We start from the raw sequence: 16282 nt of genomic DNA, 5'->3' as shown, positions 1-16282 counted from the left end.
CAGCCCCCAGGGGGCCCTCGGCTTCCAGAAGGGCCTGGGAGGGCACCCAAGTGCCCTGGACCCCCAGCCGGATGCGCCCTGCCGGGGTCCGGGAGGGTTTAAGAGCAGTCAGAGAGGAAAATAAGCGACTGTTTTCCAGCTGCACCTGCGGGAAGGTGAGATGCGCATTGCACATTGGCCTCCGCTCACTTTTGGGGAGCCTGCTGATGCAGCCCCAGCTGGCAGTGGAACCTGGGGAGCGGGGGTAGAGAATGGGAGGGAGCCCCCGACGAGGCTCCCCATCCCAGCCAGCTTCCCCCAAAGGCCTGTGGGAACTGGGATTTCTCCTGCAGGCTCTGCCTTTAGCCGCCCAGGTGAGAAGGCCTGGGGTGCCACCTGGGTCGGTTGCAAGAGTGGTGAGAACAAGGCCAGCTCAGACGGGACCCGAGTTGGACACCACAGGGCGCTGACTCACAGAATCCCTGGGAACAAGTCGCCATGCACGCAGTGCCCCTCAAATCATCTCCATCCCCACTTGAAGAGCCTGCTCCATGCTGCTGCAGAGGACAGCTGAGCCTTCCGCAGAGGACAGCTGAGCCTTCCGCAGAGGACAGCTGAGCCTTCCGCAGAGGACAGCCGAGCCTTCCGCAGAGGACAGCTGAGCCTTCCGCAGAGGACAGCTGAGCCTTCCGCAGAGGACAGCTGAGGCTTCCGGAGCCCGTGGTTGGAGCTGGAAGGGGCATTTTATAAGCCACAATGGAGAACGGGTAAAGGAATTTAACGGCTCATATAGTTTCAACCTTGTTTAAAGTTCCAGGACAAAGTGCTAGGTTTAGCAAGGAAATGCTGGGACGCTGACAAACGAAGCTCGAATAACTACTTCTAATTAGTTCTTGCCACAAGTCAGCACAAAATCCTATTGAACCTAGCTCAGTACTTGAGTTCTCTGTAAACCACTCGCCGGCACAAACGCGGGGAGAAGCAAGTGGCCAAGGGTTTCCCGAACTTCCTGGAGGATTGTGGACAATTCTGGTCCCGGGCTGTCAATTCTAAAAACCACTGAACTGGGGAGCAGGTGTAGCTCAGCAGTTGAGCACCTGCTTTGCATGTACGAGGTCCCGGGTTCAATCTCCAGTACCTCCTAAAAAAAACTAACCAAAAGACCCACTGAATTGTACACTTTTATAGTATGTAATTCTACGTCAGTAATAAAAATATTTTTAAAAATCTGAATGTGCTTCAACCTCTCCTTGTCAATTTGTGAACTAGAAACAATGCCCTTGACCTTCTGCTCTGAGAACTGAGTCCCAGGTGCTTATGGCGCGCCCAGGTGTGCACTGATTTACCTGCTCCCGAGGCCTCTGGTCCTGCCAGGTGACCTCGGAGGTGGCCTTGTTCCCTTCTGGTGGCCCCTTGGGCTCTGTCCACCACACTGGACCACTCTCAGGCACAAGTTGGTCAAGCTGATGCTGCTTCCCTCTTGGGTGTCAAGGCCTCAGACCCCAGGAGTGGGCCGCAGACACCCTGCCCCCACGATCCCACTACCCCACGGGGCCGCCCCCCAGGGGCTTTGTTCTGAGAAGGGACGGGCGCACAGCACCTGCCCTGCCCAGCGCCCACTAGAGGGAGCCCACGGCCCCCCCACCTGTCCACCTGCTCACCATTGCACCTTGGTCCCCACCGGCCTGGGCGGTCACCTTTTCCTTTGAGACCTGCCCTGGACTGGGCCACCCAGGCTGCTGACAGAGGGTTGGAGAGGAAGAGCCAGCTGGGCCTCGGGGCTGGGGGCTGAGGCACCCTGGGCAGTGCCACTGCTGGTGGCTGTGCTGATTCCTTCCATGGGCACAACTCAAGGCACAGAGCAAGTGGGCGCTGGGGGAATGCCACCTGTCATGCCTCTGTTTCCATCCCATCATCTTCCGTTGACCGAGGCTACCAACGCAAGGCACCATGGAGAACTAAGAATGTTGGAAGGATGGGGAAGGAGGCAAAGATTCAAAACCCAACTAAGGGGGTCGGCCCGTACCACAGCCCATGGGCACGCCCGGTCTCGGTCTCGGGGTCCGTGAGCTCACAGCCGGCGCTCGGCCACGCCGCCTCTCATGTCCCCCACCCCAGCATCAGGCGCGCTTTGAGTGGGGGCTCGCTGCCCACCCACACGTACTTCTGAAGGGCCCTGGCCTTGCTGCATGTTCCGGAAACGTTCAATCTTCCTTTCAAGCTAGCCTAACGCACCCTGCCCCTCGGACCTGCCCCCAGCTTGGGCGAATGCTGGCAGATGGCCCCATGGCTGCGGCTGAGCAAATGGCACACTCCCTGCGGCAGGTGGCTGCGGTGGCGACAGGATGCCAGCTCTGGAGGCCACGTGGGCAATGAGAGGGCAGGAGGCAGAACATCCAAGCTGGGTGGGAAGTCCTGGCGGCCCCTCGGGACAGCAGGTGAGGGCGGGGTTCACGGTGGGACCCGGAGACCCCATCTGCAGCCCGAGCTCCACTGGGTGCACCTGCTTTCATTCTGGATCTCCTTTGGCTTGGGAGTCCAGACAGGGTGCTGCCGTTTAAATTGCAGGTTCTAAAGGATGCAGGTATAAGGATGCTTTCCAAATTCTCCAATTTACAGAGGCTGGTTTATTGTCCCAGTGTTGGCCAGAAGGGAAGTGGCTGAACTGATTCGGTGGCTCTGGTGCCACATGGGGTGGTGGGTGTCTCAGGGGAACGCTGGGGATTAGGGGGTGGGAACCTCAGGTGGGCGGGCGCCAGATGACTCAATTTCATGTCATGAGATACACAAGGGTGTAGAAGAGTGTGATTTTAAAATTCTAATAAAGATCATATAAGCAGCAATGGGAGAGAGTGGGGGTTTTGGTGGGGGGAGATGGAGGGGCAGTTTTGGAGTACAGGGCATCGACATGTTTGTCACCGCACCACCTGAGTCCCCCTTCCCAACCTCATCCAAATCCACAGAACAGCTAAGAAGGGCAGTGCTCCTTTGGGAGGGGGGGGCGGGGGGGCAGAAGGAGAAAATGTCCCAGATGCTCTGAGGTCTGAGAGCTGATGTGGTTGAGAGCAAAAGGCATGAGACGGGAATCTGAAAATAATGATGCTTTATTTGATTTATGTCACATTTTCATCAATGTCATTTAATTTCAGAAAACAAAGTTCAACTCTGCAAAAAATGCACATACAAACCTTCTAAGGAGGAAACTACAGACATGTACAAAGCAGGACGGTGGTCTTCCCAGGTCTGCTCAGGGTCACTGCTCCAATGGCGCAAAGCAGCGAGGGGAACAAGCCCAGAGGTGTTATCTCTACTATACACATGTGTATATACGTATGTACATATGCATATTTGTCTCATTTATCTACAGCAGTGCAAATCTCTCACAGCGTGCAAGCAACAGTGTTTCCTAAAGTAGCATAGCTAAATCTCTGTCAAGTTACCCATATACAGCATTACAAAAACAGGTATTAGATAATTATGTAATATACAGCTATATGCACGTTTGCACGCTGATTTAAAATGTTACTTGCATTGACTTTTGCTTTGGAAGGAAAGAGAAACATTAAATAGTTCGCAATCAAATGAAAGGTAACAATTCATGACAGATTTAACAAAGATCAGGTATTGCACCAATATGTCTAAAAGAGGCTTAAAAAAAAGAAATAGGACAAGAAGATCAGCTACATATATCAGCTTTTTTAAACACACAAGTTCAAACGAAAAAGCAATCCCTATTCACCCACTTCCACAAGGGAGCATAAAACTGGGAAAATGGGTTTTGTGGTCTATTTTGTTAGCCATTTGGAGGATAGGATGCTTTGCCACTGCTTTAATTGGCCAGTGACATAAAAATGTGTGTGACTGAGCTCTGGAAGCCCGGATTTCAAAGGTCATAGAAAAGAGGCCGTCAAGACACAAGGCAGGATCGTGAAAAAAGTAAGGTGTAAAATCAAAATCACGAAAACGCTCTCAGAACAGCCCGGGTGTAATGTGGCGTTGTGCTGGGATCTCCGGAGCAGGTGAACCTCGGGCTCCCAGCCTCAAGCCCACACTGGCCATTCCCCTTCTAGTCCTGATTTCAGCCAGAAGGGGACAAACTCAGGGTCCCCCTACGGGGGTCGGGATGTGGTCACTTCTTCCCCAGCAATTGTTGTGTCTGCCAGTTCCGGGCCCCAGCCAGGACCCTGGGCCAGCACTGCTGGCCTGTCAGCTCTCATCCCTGCAGTGCTGCTGGAGGGGCTGCAGCCCTGCCCAGCACCTCACCGCCGTCAGGCAGGTAAAGGGAAAGGTGAAGCCCTCGTGCTGTCGCCTCCTCGGGGAAGGGACTCGCCTGGGGGACTTGGGAGGTGGCCCTCCTGTCTGACGCTCACCAGCAGGGTCTCAGGACCTCGTTCCCACTCACCCTTGACCCGGCTACCTGCAAGGAACGATGTCCCAGAAAATGCCTGAGCTGGACGGGGGCACTGCAGATGGCTTACAAACCTTCAAAACACCTGACCTCACCCCAACAGCAGTGCATGGAAAACGAACGCTGCCTCTAACAGCACACGATGCCGGGGCCACGTTCAAGTTCACACGCACAGAGTAAACCAGCTGCCGCACACGACTGCTGGCTCCTCCGCTGTCGATTCCGCGCAGAGGCTCCTAACCGGGCTGGGAAAACTCCAGCTGAAATCATCTGTTCGAGGTTTGCTATTCTTTATTTATGCGGCTTGGGCTCGTGCCTTTTCCAAAATCTGGTATTCCCATGGAGAAGGAGCCTGACCCCAAACAATGCTCACATGTAGGAGGCAGGTCCTGGGCTGGAAACAGGGGTGGTCCGGGGGGTGTCTCCTGGGAATGAGGGCAGACTGGACCAGCTCTGACCGGTGCTGTGGAGGACCCCCCAGAAGGCTGACTGCCCCCCGGGACAGCATGCCCTCCCAGGCAGAGGCCAGGCCCAGCCCTGCGGGCCCCACCCACGCCTGAGATGAAGTTAGAGCAGCTTCGTGGGCCTTCCCTCTCCCCAGATCTGCAACAGGCCCGCCCTCGGCGGTGGTGACGAGCCGCTGCTGTGCGTCCCTGATATAAACCTCAGGCAAAGCGGCTCCCTGGCCCCAGGACACACTGGGTGAGGCTAACCTGGCCCGTGAGACGTGCCCTTATTTAGATAGAACATAAAGGAAAACTGAGCTAAGGCTAAGCCCCTTTTGTCCCTCAAAGAAGGGGGAAAAAAATGGGGAAGGCTATGGAGTAGTTATTGAAAAATTTAGTGTACCCCCACAGAAGGATGAGTGCCACACTTCCCTCCTGGCTGGGAGAGGTGGACTTCCAGCACAGGTGGACTTTCCCAGAGCAGGTCTTCCCAAACATGGGGCGCACCATCTCTGCAGGGATTGTCTCCGAGCAATCTCCTGAACAGGGCGAGGTCAAGGGCGAGCTGAAGTTAAAGCTCCGGAGGGACCACCACTGCAATGGCAGCTGGAGCTGGGGGGGGAGGTCCAGAGGAGAGGGAGGGGTCACGGCCCCAGGGCGTGGAGTGAGCTGCCCACGTGAACTGCCAGCATGACCCTGTCCCTACGCTTCCGGCCCCCACACCCCGGGACCTCAGGCGTCCAGCCTGCCGGCCACCACTCGGCTCTCTGCTCTGGGTCTCCAGGTGGGCGTGGAGGTCCAGTTGGAGAGCCCCTGCCCGTGCCACCACTGCCATCTGAAGTACATGCTCTGGGACGTTTGCACGGCCGAGGCTCGTGGTCAGTGAACTAGCACTTGTCCCAGGTCCGGGTCCCGTCCACCTTGGGATCAGGAAGGAGGACCCTCCCCCAGCCGCAGGCACCACTGCAGATGCGGGGGCTGGAGAAATGGGTCTCCCCAAACCAGAGGGACCGACTGCTGGAAGCACCCCCTGAGTGCCCGCTCGGTAGGGACCACTGCATGGGCAGAGGCCAGTAGGAAGGCTGGACTTGGCCAAGTGTGCATGGACAGACCTCCACCTTCGTGCTAGAGCCGCCACGACCCTTTTCTCCTGGCCTCTCGTGTTTGGGGTCACGGCCAACATCAGCAAAGCAAGGCAGGAGGAAACTGAGGAACGTGGGAGAGGAGAAGGCAAATTTGAACCTTAAAACAAAGTTCAACAAAAATCAGGCACCCACCGACAGAGGAAGGTGATTCAGACAAGCAGGTGTTAGCCTGGAGCCCAGTGATAAATCGGAGCTCTGACTAGACATACACGGAGGCATATGCAAAATACAATCTGAAAAATCAGTCGTACTTGGGAACATTCGAGCAAATCATTGGAAGCATTTAACACTGAACACAAGTAAAAAGTTTTATATAAAATATTTTATTAGCACTCTTTATTTCTTAAAAGAATCTAGCTTTATACTCACACACTCTGCACTGCCCCATTGGGTTGATCTGACTTTGTCACATCCTAATTGAGCTGGCATTGGATGAATGCCCGCCCGAGTTCCTATGATACTTTTACCACCTGCACCATACGCATCAAGCGAAAGAACTCGGTCTTTCTTTCCTTCCTGGGGAGAGGATGATTGAAGACTTAGAAGCTGGTATTCTACTGTGACCAAGGAGATACCGCAGATAATACTATTAGACTCACACCTGCAGCAAGGCGGCGTGCGTGCACACCTGAGTGCACACGCCTGTATACGCACGTGCACATGCACACAGCAGCCCTTCTTTATACTGTGCTGGTTCACAGACACGGTGTGCTGGGGAACCCAGAGCGAGGGCAGGGGAAGGCATGGCTCTGCTGAGCCGAGGAGCCGGAGCCGTGCCCCATCCAGCCAATGACACCCCTCTCGTGCATTGGGCACGGCAGGGGAGGGGCGAGGGCAGGACCACGCTCCCTTCTCAGCCACCCGTTTGGTGATAGCGAGCCCAGAACGAAGGACTGAACTGATGACTGAACTGGTATTGCACTTTATAGCTCACAAAGCATTTGCACGTACAATTGTGCGGTATGAACACAAGGCAGCACCGGGAAGCAGAAACTACAGGGACCTTGGGGTCAGACCTGGGTTTGAATTCCACCTTGGGGCCCCGGGAAGCCACAGAGCCTCTCCCAGCCTCGGTGTTCTCCATCTGCAAACTGCTGTGGCTTTTCCTGCTGGAAGGGTCATCGGAGGGTGTCTGCAGCGGGGACAGCGCTCTGCACTGCCCCCTGTTCCCTGCCCACCCTGGACGGTCCTGGGACTTTTCCTTTGCAGTGACCATCTGATCACCTCCCACCCGGCCCTCGGGGTGAGCCCTGTGAGGGCCCGCATTGGAGGTGCTCCCCACTGAAACCCCAACGCCTGGCTCAGCACCAGGCACGTGGCGTGGGTCAGTAAATACCTGCAGCGAGGAAATGAAGACAGGAACTCCTCAGGCATCCAACGTGGAGCCTGGAACCCTCCGCAAACGAGCACGCTCCAAACACTGAAGCCCATGTCCCCAGCCTGCGCACTGACCCACGAGCGGTGATCTTTGCTCAGGGATAGTGGCTGTCCCTGGCCTCCTGGGCATGCCCTTTTTTGTGGTCTCTAAGGTGGTTTTTTACCTAGAAGCTTTACATCCCCTTTCCTGGTCCTGAAGATCTCAACCCCAAAGGTGACCTCCTCAGACCCCAGCATCTCCTCTCTGGAATGTCTCCACGGGTTACTTCTCCTCATGGGGAGAGCGTCCCACTTCACCCACATGGGAATTGTTGAAGAATTGAAGTGTCTGATATTCAGCAAGGGTAGAAAAAGGGAGGCAGGAAATACCTCCCTGTGGACAAACATATGGGATTGGTCAGCAAGGCTCCCTAGCCAGACCTGAAGCTTCCTTGTCGCAGTGGCTAGAAGTCAGTGATGGGGAGCGGAGGTGGCTCAAGCGGTTGAGCACCTGCTTCCTATACAAGAGGTCCCGGGTTCGGTTCCCGGTGCCTCCTAAAAACAAAACAAAAAATAACAAGCAAGCAAATGGGAAAACCAACTCAGGGGAGCTGATGTGGCTCAGTGGTTCAGAACCCGATTCCCATATGAGTCTTGGGTTCAGTCTCCAGCCCTGCTACCTTAAAAAACAAGGCAAAGGCACTCCTCCCTTTCTCTCTTGGAAAGTTTCACTTAGAGGTGATATTCTTTGGACTTCTATGTTTTTACCATCACTGATAACTGAGCAGGCTGTGCATCTTTCATCCAGAGTTTCATCCTTACCTAAGTGAAGATAGTCAGAGAAGAAAGGAATATTTGGCTCATTATCTACAAAACCTAAGAGAATTAGACTGGGGAAGGTGGCTGGGTTTAAGTGCCAACAAATGGAAGACAGTACGTCATCTAGGACCTCTCAACCATGACCAGTTAGGGGGAAAAAAGTCAATAAGTTACTTCAGTGTTATATTAGGCCTTTGGAATAAGGTAGTTTATCCAACTACCCTAAATCAGAAAGGAGGAGGAAATAGCTGGAGAGTCTAACAAAAGCATTTACATAAATGCTGCCAAGGATTTACAAGGAGAACACTTGAACGAGGGGCGCTCATTGATGCTGGGGGAGAAGCCCAGGTATCCAGGGCCGACACGCCGTCACCCGGCAGGATGTAAGAGCTTCCTCCCATCTAGAAGAGTGGCCAGCAGTGACCTCGGGACACTTGCTATATGTCTTCGAAAAAGCAACCCTGTGTACTTTGCATAGAACTTTTCTTCGAGCAACCTAATAGCCAAGATCTGCCCATGGAGAGGACTCCAGTTTGTTCTTCATCTAGGAAGGGAGGGATATAATCAGTCCAAAGGGAAAATGGACATACAGGGAGCAGGAAAGCCTAGGAAATAATCCCTGCAGAGAGCTGAGGTGCTTTTGGAACCCAGAATGAAATCTAGAGTCATCTCCCAATTCCATGGTTTTGGGAGGAGATGAAGCTGCGTTTGGGGCAGAAAAGGTCAGCCCGGTGGGGTGCAGTCCTGGCACTTCTTCTTAGGACCACAGTCCCCCAGCCCTGGCCCTCGGTTGGAAAGGCTCACCCAGAGGGAAAGAGTCCTTCAAAGAGTGACCTCGCCCAAGATCATTCTTGGAAGGGTTGAGGGCCTATTCTTCCTTCCCATTCTCTATTTTGCCAGGCTGTTCCCAAGCAGCTCTTCCCTACGGGTGGTTTTTACAGGCAAATGTATCTTGAAATTAAATGAAGGCTTTTTATAAAGGCTAATTTTGACCCTGGTGAAATAAATTAATTTGGAAGGCAAATGCCATATTTGTACAGAACAAGAAACATTCTAATTTAATATATCTCAATTGAGTCCACTAAAAAATGATCTAAGAGTGAAAAAGGAATCTCGAAGCATCTGCCTACCGAATCAGCATATAAGTAAAAGTTTAACCTTTTTCCTTCTCTTAAAGTAGGAGAGAAGAGGGACATAGCCAGAGCAGAAAAGGGCCTTGAAGATGGTCACATGCCACTGTTTACAGATGAGGAACCCAAAGCTCAGAGAGGTTCATTGATTTGCCCACTCTTTCCTTAGGAGACCCTGATTCTAGGATAATGATATCCCGAAAGGAGAAAACAATTCCATTTTCCTAAAAATGGCCTTCTTTGGCCAGAATCACCTCCCACCCTGATAGTGAAACAGGCTTCAGGGCAGCTGGCGAGCATGCAGGCCGCCCGCCTGGTTAGGGACCCAAAGGTGGCTGGCCGGGCAGGTGCGGCCATCGTCCTCTACAAGGACTTACGTGCTCACGTCCCTGGAAAGAAGGGCTCCAATCTGAGGATATACAAAGCCTCCCTAGCCCAGCCTGGGAAGCTAAACATCCAACAAGCCGTTAGGGCTGGTGCAGTACTCCTTGTAGATGGCAGCTGAGACGCCTGGGAGATAAAACCACCCACAGCGCTAAATGCAGTGTCTGATGAAGCCACGGACACCTCAGCCACACTGGCAATCAGCGCTGGGTTCCTGCAAAGGTCTTGGATTCCCATGACATCTGTCAGGAGCCTCTCCTCTTCTATCTTTCACTCATCTTCCACCAGCTCTAACCTCAAGGCTTACCCCTGCAAGGTCCCTAAGACCAGCTTTCCTAGGCTCCGTGGAGGTAGTTGACGTGACATACAAGGAAAGAAAAAACATTTCTACAAAATTAACAAGGCAGACCTTCTAGAAAACTTTTAGGCAAAATGATGGTGCTTGGGAAATGAGGAAAGAATAAATTTTGCTTACAAGGAGAAGCACATGACAAGTGAAAGACTTGGAGGGAGGTGGTCGATTTCAGCTCACTGCTGGTTTTTCATAACTCTCTCAACTCTCGGCTGGCTTCGCGCGGATCGCTGTGGTCTTCACCCACCCTGGAGCTTGCATTTGAATCTCCCCCAAGCTCTGCCAAGGACAGGTGCAGTGATTCAGCTAAATGCCTTATATCCCTAAGCAAAGTCTGTTATTTACCCTGAATAATTTTCTCCAAGTACTAAAAAGTTACAACTTCTTAAAAATGAATGAAATTTATAGACTTTTGGCTTGGAAAGTGGCTTCTCCTTGGAAAAGAGACAGGAAAGCTGAAACCACGAGAAATGACAGTCATAGAATGGAATCGCTCCACGCTTCAACTTTCTCTCCCAAGATACCCGGCTGTGCAGAGATCACACACGAAGGTGCTGCCGTCCCTCACCCGGGACTCAGGTTTTATCTGGTCACAGGAGGGACTCTGCCAAGGAGATCTCGTGTCACCAACTGTGCTGCAGTTTTAAACTCTGCCCTAGTTGCGGCGTTTACATTTTGCATGGAAAAAAAACCTTTCTATCTCTTCTTCCTAGTTAAAGCCAGAGAGGGTGATGGAGAGGAGACCCAGCCCAGCCGGGCGGGGCCGCTGACCACCAGCCGCCCGCACGCCCGCCGGGGCCGCTGGGGTCGGGTCGGAAGAGTCTGCGTGGCCGGGCCCAGACGTGCCGGCGCTGTTCTAGACGTGCCCTCGGCCACCGAGTCTACATCTTCGCTCTGCGCCGCGTGGGGGCTTTACCTCTCGGCCCGGATTTTGTACTTCAGGACAAAATAGGCAATGAGGCGCAGGGAGACAAAGAAAATCCCAAGGACGACAAAGTCCAAGTAGAGTTTGGCGTTTTCCACGTCGAGTTCTCTCAAGATGGCCTCCGACTTCTGAAAGTGGCACGTGTCGTCGATGTCGCAGTGCAGGTCTTCGCGGTCCAGGCCGTAGATGGACAGGATGACGCCCTCAAAGCCGTACCTGAGAAGAAAGCACGAGCCTGAGGGAAGACGCCCGCCCAGCCACCCGACCACCTGCCCCGGGACCCCCCGCGCCCCGCCACCGTCCGCCGTCGAGAAAATCCTATTTGCCGTCTCTGCGGTTCTCAGCCTCATGTTCTCTCCTTTCTAACGGCTCACCAATTTCCTAAGATAAACAGTCAACAGCCTGACCCTGCTTTTTCCAATGTGGCTTCCTCCAGAGCCTCTGACAAAAACCACAGATTGCAAGGAAAGGAGGTATTCATTCAGCGGTGAAATGAACTGAAAAATACTTTGATTACTTCTGATATTACATCGCTGTAGACCGTTAGATATTATAAAGGGCCTGAGAGCACAGCAAGGACTTTGGAGCATTTAACTAAAACATTTCTCTGCCATTTATCGTCCTTGTGCCAAGTCCTATCTTGTTAGAACACACACACAGCTTTGGAGGAGAAAGCCCTTGGTTTCTGGTTTCCTGCCCTGGAGAGCGTACAGACCGCCCACACCCAGCTCAAGGGCTTCGTTCTGATTTTGTTTCTCTGAACAATATACCTGGGTCTGGATTGACATTCTAGAAGAGAAGCACTTGTTCCCAATGTCGGATCTCGGGTGTCATGTGAAATCTCTACAGCTGGGGGAGAAGGCCTCTCGAGATGGACACTGCCATTGGGGGCCAACGTCCCAAAAAGCAACCGGGCGGAGAGGAGACCTGCCACCCTCATGCCCCAGGCACCGGGATGTCCTTGTTCAAAGATGTTAAGATGTTCCTTAACGTTTCCCACTGGCTGGTTTCTTATGGTTTCACAGACTATCCAGAATCTTAGTTTAAGTACTGCTCTTTTCAGAGAGGGCAGTGGAACTCACCCAAAGGGGTGGTTTCTGAAAGATGAGAACATGGCCCCCTAAGGCAGCTCCCCCCAGGGCCAGGCTACGGGAGCACACCGCGGCTCCTTTGGGGCCTGAATCTCCAGGGCTTATCTCACCCTGTGCGCTGGCTTGGAGCTCTGTATCCCAGAAAAACACACTCTTAAGCGGAATCAATGTCTGGGGGCGTGAATCCTTGTACCCAGGACCTTTGGGCGAGGTGATGTCAGTTAAGCTGTGGCCCAGTACAGTCAGAGAGTCTTAATCCTCTCACTGATGGCCTGATAGGGAAGGCCACGGAGAGGGAGAAGGGGGAGCAGCCAGCAGTCGGAAGCCAGCAGAACCCAGAGGAGAAGGGAGAAGCCAGCTGAGGCCGCCACGTGCATCGCCGGGCGACAGAGAAGCCCAAGACCAAGCAGCGCCGGCGGCCAGCCCCAGCCTCCCCGGATTCCGGGGAGAAAACAAGTGCCTTGCCGACAGCTCGACTGCGGCCTTCTCCCAGCCTCCAAACCGTGAGCACCCAGATTCCCACTGCTGACGACAGCCCATCGCACAGGGCTCGGGGGGCAGCCAGGAGACGGAACCCCTGGGCTGGCGTGCGCTGCGGGGGAGGAGGGGCACGTCCAGGAAGGAGGGAAAGCCAGCAGCGCCCACGCGTGGGGCAGATAGCCGAGGCGCGGCTCTGGCGACGAAGACCGGTGGTGAACAAGCCGCTACCTGACATATGACACGTAGGACATCCACTGCAGGTACGTGGGGATGGTGTCAAAGCTGACGAAGAATCCTGAGAAGAGGAGGACCGGGATGGCGGTCACAGGGCCCACAAACGTCGCCACCTGGGGACACACAGAGGACCGACTTGGAGGAGCGGGTGGGGGGCGCCCGCCGTCTCACCTTCTGCGACTCCCCACCGCTCACGAGCAGCTGGAAAGCGCGCATGCTGGAAAGGACCGGGTGTGAGAGAAGTGGGGGGACCAGGACGGCTGCTGAGAGGCGGGCCACGCCCCCGTTTTGAAGCACACGTGGCTTTTTCCCCCGCCAGGGGCTGGAAGAGGGAACAGAGCGGTGGCAGGGCCTTTTCTGCGACTGAGGACGGAGAGTGTTTGATGAGGCAGGGGCTACGACCGTCCGCCAAGGAGCGGCCAATTAGGGGCACCGTCCTATCTGCAGGGGTCCCTCCGTCTGGAGGCCTGGGCGGCCATCTTCCCTGCTGTGATGCCACAGACCCCCTCACGCAGGAGAACCCACGGGTGGGAGACCCCCGGGCATGGGTGCATGTGCGAGGGGGAGTGGTTTGTGTTTGTGTGTGGTTATGGGTAGGGGGTCGTGTGGTTGTGTGGCTGGCACACGTGTGAACAGGAGCCTCGTCGACCGTGCTACAAGCAAATGTGCATCTCTGGGGGGCTGCCCAGTCTCCCATGGCAGGTGGGACCGGGGAGGGAGCTGTAGGGCAGCCAAGCCTGGAGTGGGCCCTCCGAGGGGGTGCTGCTCCCATGTGGCTCAGGCTGTACCAGACCCGGGCCGCTGCGGAGACGAGGGTGTGAGCTGCCCGCGCTCGGCCGGAAAGCACGGCGCCTGGGTGTGCCTGGTGCTGGAGGCCCGGGGCCGCGTGGGCATGCGGCCTCCAGGCCGGAGCGTGAAGGACCTGGCATCCGCGCCCGCACGGGCGGGGTACGTCCCGCAGCCCGTCCAGACGGTGGTTGTGGAGGGGTCAGGGTAGCAGAAGGGAGAGGCCGCAGCCCGGGAGGAAATGCCAGTCCAGGCCGCACACATCTGCAAAATGCCCATGTGGACCCATGCCAGGCTGGACACAGGTCGACCAGATACCCGGAGTTGGGGATGCAGCCACTGCCAGCTGCAAGGTGGCAAGGGTGAGGCCAGGTAGAAGGGGGGCAGCCCTCGCCTTGGGGGCCTGCTGGGGCCCCCTCAGAGCAGGTGCAGCCAGGGGCAGTGCAAGGCCAGCCCTGCCTGGGCGGCTACGGCCAGCACGGCAGGCCTGAGGGATGCCTGCTTGCTTTCTCTTTACGGGCACGTGGCTTTCTCTGTAATTTCTGACTCATCACAAGTATTTCCTCCTCCGTGCAAGGGCCTCCTCTAGTCTCTGCGAGGGGGCACTTCCAGGGGGACAGGGACGCTGTGAAAGGAGGTGCTAGGCCTGGCACAGCTCGGGGCACCCCATCTCCATCCTCACCTCCCTGCCCATCAGCGGGCCAGGGAAGGAGGCCCTGGAGGGCACGTGGTTTGCCTGGCGCCGACGATGGAGATGGAAGTGGGGAAGGCACTGCACCCAGCCTGGGAGCGGCAGGGGACTGAGGCACAGACAGCTCCCCAAAGGCTTGGCTTTGTAAGGCAGGACTGGCCTGAGCACTGCGGGGTGAAGGAGGAAGAAGCAGAGGAGAGGGCTGTGTGTGTGTGTGGAACGCCGGGGCTGGGGGTGGGACCAGGACCCTTGGAGGTGGGAGCGGGGAGATGGGCTTGTGGAGGCCCCGGACGTGCGTGGAGAGGCTCCGGGCAGGAGGTGGTGGCATCTCGGGGCGGGGGAGCCCTGCTGGGGCAGCAGCTCCCACGGGGGCAGGCCAAGGTGGGGCAGGGAAGCACCCCCTAGCCCTCGGCCCGTACCTGCAGGGAGGTGGAGGCAGCTCCGATGAGCAGCCCCAGCGACTGGGCCACGAGTGACGTCATGGTCCCCAGGGCAGCAAAGAGGACGAAGCGGACGGCGTCGGACGGCTGCGACGTCATCCAGTACACGATGCTGCAGTAGGCGACGGGGAACATGACCTGGCAACACAGCGGCTGTCAGGCTTGGGCACCGCCCGGCTCACCAGGGCGGGCGGTTGAGGCCCGGGCAGCCCCTCGGGGCCTCTGGGCGGCTGGCCCGTCCCGCGGCGTCCCCGCCAGAACTCGCTGAGGCGGGAGAGGCCGACCCTGGAGAAAGCGGGGCCCCCTGCCTCACTCCCGCGGGGCCGGCTGATGGGAGCCAGGTCCCCCGCCCCGTCCTCTAGGGCGCGAGTCTAGCCGCCTCTTCCAACCACAGCCCCTCTGCTAACGCACCTGGAAGGGGACGTCGGCCATGGTCTTGGCCAGGTAGTAAGCCTTCAGGCTGTACCAGTAGTTCAGGTGCTCTCGAAGAAAGACTCCCATCTCCAGGGGAACTGGGGAACGGGCAGAGGAGAAAGTGGGGTGAGCAGACACGCCGGGGGGCAGACAGCCCTACAGGGCGGTCTCGTGCCGAGCCGCTCCTAACCCTCCGTGGCCTGCAACGCCGTGGGCCTTTCAACACGGAAGGGCGCTGCGCTGGGGGAGAACTGGGGGGAATTCCATCCGGAAGAGCGTCGCCTGCCCGCAGAGCTGCACCGGGGCCGACTTAACGCCTGGTCCCTGCGATGCTTTCAGTAGTAGAACTCGGGAGGCTCCCGATTAGGGCCCCTTCCAGAAATTTCTCCTCACCCGCCTCGCCACCCTGCCTAAACGTCCTCCACGAGCAGAGCGAGCACTCCTTTGGCTTAAACGCCGCAGCGTCTTGTCTAAGGGCAAGAGGCGAAGGTCTCCAGGTCCATCAGCATGGACGGCATTCCGAGCCCCAGCTCTGGGTTTCCGGGACTCTGGCCGCAGCGCCCTTGCGGGTGGGGGTCCCGGGGAGCAGAGGGGGCGCGCGCCGGCCACTCACACGTGAGCACGGTGGGCATGAGGGCGGCGAACATGAGGAAGAGCATGGAGAAGAAGAGGAAGCCCGAGTTGCTCAGGACCTTCTTGGCCTCGTTGCCGATGCCCAGGTAGAGCAGGCCGATGAGCAGGCCGATGCCGATGTGCGAGGTGATGCGCAGGTGCGTCAGGACCTGGGGAGGCAGCTCTCAGGGTGCGGGCCGGGCCGGGCCACGGGAGTGGCCACGCTGAGCCCGCCGCAGCAGCGGCCTCCAAGTCCCTAGGCCTCAGCCCACCCCTGCCCTCCACACACCAGGCCAGACGCTGGGCCAAGTCAGCACACGTGAACACGCACACACACCCTATACACACACACATGCATGCTTGGACAGATTTGCACACGTGCGCACACATGCATGCACGAACACACGTGCATACATGCATGCAATCCTATGTGCGTACACCCTACACACGTGCATGTACACACATGCACGCGTACAATACACAAGCACACACGCATGCACACCTCAAACACACATGCATGCATACATGCATGTGCGAACACATATAAACATGTGTGTGCACACTATTCACACCTGCACATGCACACACTC

At 56.3% G+C, this 16282-nt stretch overlaps 1 protein-coding gene across 4 annotated transcripts in view; it reads right to left on the bottom strand.

The window, feature by feature from the left end:
* Window positions 1-3067: 3067 nt before the first annotated feature.
* ABCG1 (ATP binding cassette subfamily G member 1) overlaps window positions 3068-16282 on the bottom strand; it is an 84436-nt gene continuing 71221 nt past the window's right edge. For all 4 annotated transcript variants that reach the window (XM_058296280.2, XM_058296281.2, XM_058296282.1 and 1 more), the window contains exons 11-15: window positions 15694-15862; window positions 15078-15178; window positions 14646-14804; window positions 12744-12862; window positions 3068-11160 (exon numbers count right to left, since the gene is read on the bottom strand). In XM_058296280.2, coding sequence (XP_058152263.1) covers window positions 10932-11160; window positions 12744-12862; window positions 14646-14804; window positions 15078-15178; window positions 15694-15862 — 777 coding nt within the window. In that variant the 3' untranslated portion in view covers window positions 3068-10931. The remainder of the gene's footprint in view (window positions 11161-12743; window positions 12863-14645; window positions 14805-15077; window positions 15179-15693; window positions 15863-16282) is intronic.

Source organism: Dasypus novemcinctus, chromosome 4 (assembly GCF_030445035.2).
Source record: "Dasypus novemcinctus isolate mDasNov1 chromosome 4, mDasNov1.1.hap2, whole genome shotgun sequence".
Classification (NCBI taxonomy): domain Eukaryota; kingdom Metazoa; phylum Chordata; class Mammalia; order Cingulata; family Dasypodidae; genus Dasypus; species Dasypus novemcinctus.
Note: the sequence above shows the minus strand (reverse complement) of the source record. Positions and strands in the feature narration are given on the sequence as shown.